Here is a 982-nt window from a genome sequence, read left to right as displayed (position 1 = left end):
TAATCTTAATATATAAACAATGTAATAGTCAGTATTTACAGATCAGCGCATCTACAGTATTTTCTAGTGATATTCTGCACAATTTGAGATGGTTTTTGAGGTATTATCTGTGCAATTAAAAAACTTTACAGTAAATTTACAATAATTGGTGATAATAATAATAATAATAATGGTCGACTTACAAGGCGCATATTGTCATGATCTCTATGCGCATCACAATGAAAAAATAAGTTTAAAGATATAAATATCTAAATAAGATGTGGCTAAATATATTCCTACTCCTTAATTTGCTGTCACGATATTGTTATTTATGTCCACAGATATATAACTACAACATGAATCCTGTTGTGCAGCAACAGGTTTTAGAAGCCACAAAAATAATAGAAAGTCAAGTCGATGCAGAGATCGAAAGGATCGACCACCTGGACCAAGACGACCTGGAGAGTATACGTAGACGTCGATTAGAAGGAATGAAAAAACTCGAGGAACAGAGGAAAACCTGGCTAGCGAATGGACACGGCATTTACACTGAAGTGCCAGGAGAAAAAGAGTTCTTTACAGAGTGCAAAAAAAGTGCTAAAGCTTTATGTCATTTTTATCGGGACAGCACATTTAGGTGTAAAATAATTGATAAACATCTTTCCATCCTAGCTCCGAAACATATAGAGACTAGGTTTCTGAAGATCAATGCTGAAAAGGCACCATTCCTTGCAGAGAGACTCCGGATCAAGACTCTGCCAACAATTGCAATAATCAAAGATGGAAAAACTACGGATTATATTGTTGGGTGAGTAGCCACACTTAATCCCTAGGAGTTCACCAGAGACTAGCATGGTCTCGTTCATTTTCATTTCACTTTTATTCAAGGATCAACTTACATTAAGATGGGTCGCAAGTCGTGGCCCTAAGGCCAAATGGTATGTGAGTCTAACACTTTCAAAATACTATAAAAACCTTTAAAAAGGGGAAAAAACAGCCTATA

The 982-nt window shown here is 35.8% G+C and overlaps 1 protein-coding gene across 1 annotated transcript; it reads left to right on the top strand.

The window, feature by feature from the left end:
- Window positions 1–291: 291 nt before the first annotated feature.
- On the top strand, window positions 292–791 carry LOC117110344 (thioredoxin domain-containing protein 9-like). The gene has a single exon (XM_033253042.1). The coding sequence runs from the start codon at window positions 336–338 to the stop codon at window positions 789–791; it is 456 nt and encodes a 151-aa protein (XP_033108933.1). The 5' UTR covers window positions 292–335.
- The last annotated feature ends 191 nt before the right edge of the window (window positions 792–982 follow it).

The sequence above is a fragment of the Anneissia japonica genome, unplaced genomic scaffold, assembly GCF_011630105.1.
Source record: "Anneissia japonica isolate Jap-2015-1 unplaced genomic scaffold, ASM1163010v1 scaffold100483_len1914_cov106, whole genome shotgun sequence".
NCBI lineage: Eukaryota > Metazoa > Echinodermata > Crinoidea > Comatulida > Comatulidae > Anneissia > Anneissia japonica.
This window is presented reverse-complemented; position numbering and strand designations above follow the sequence as displayed.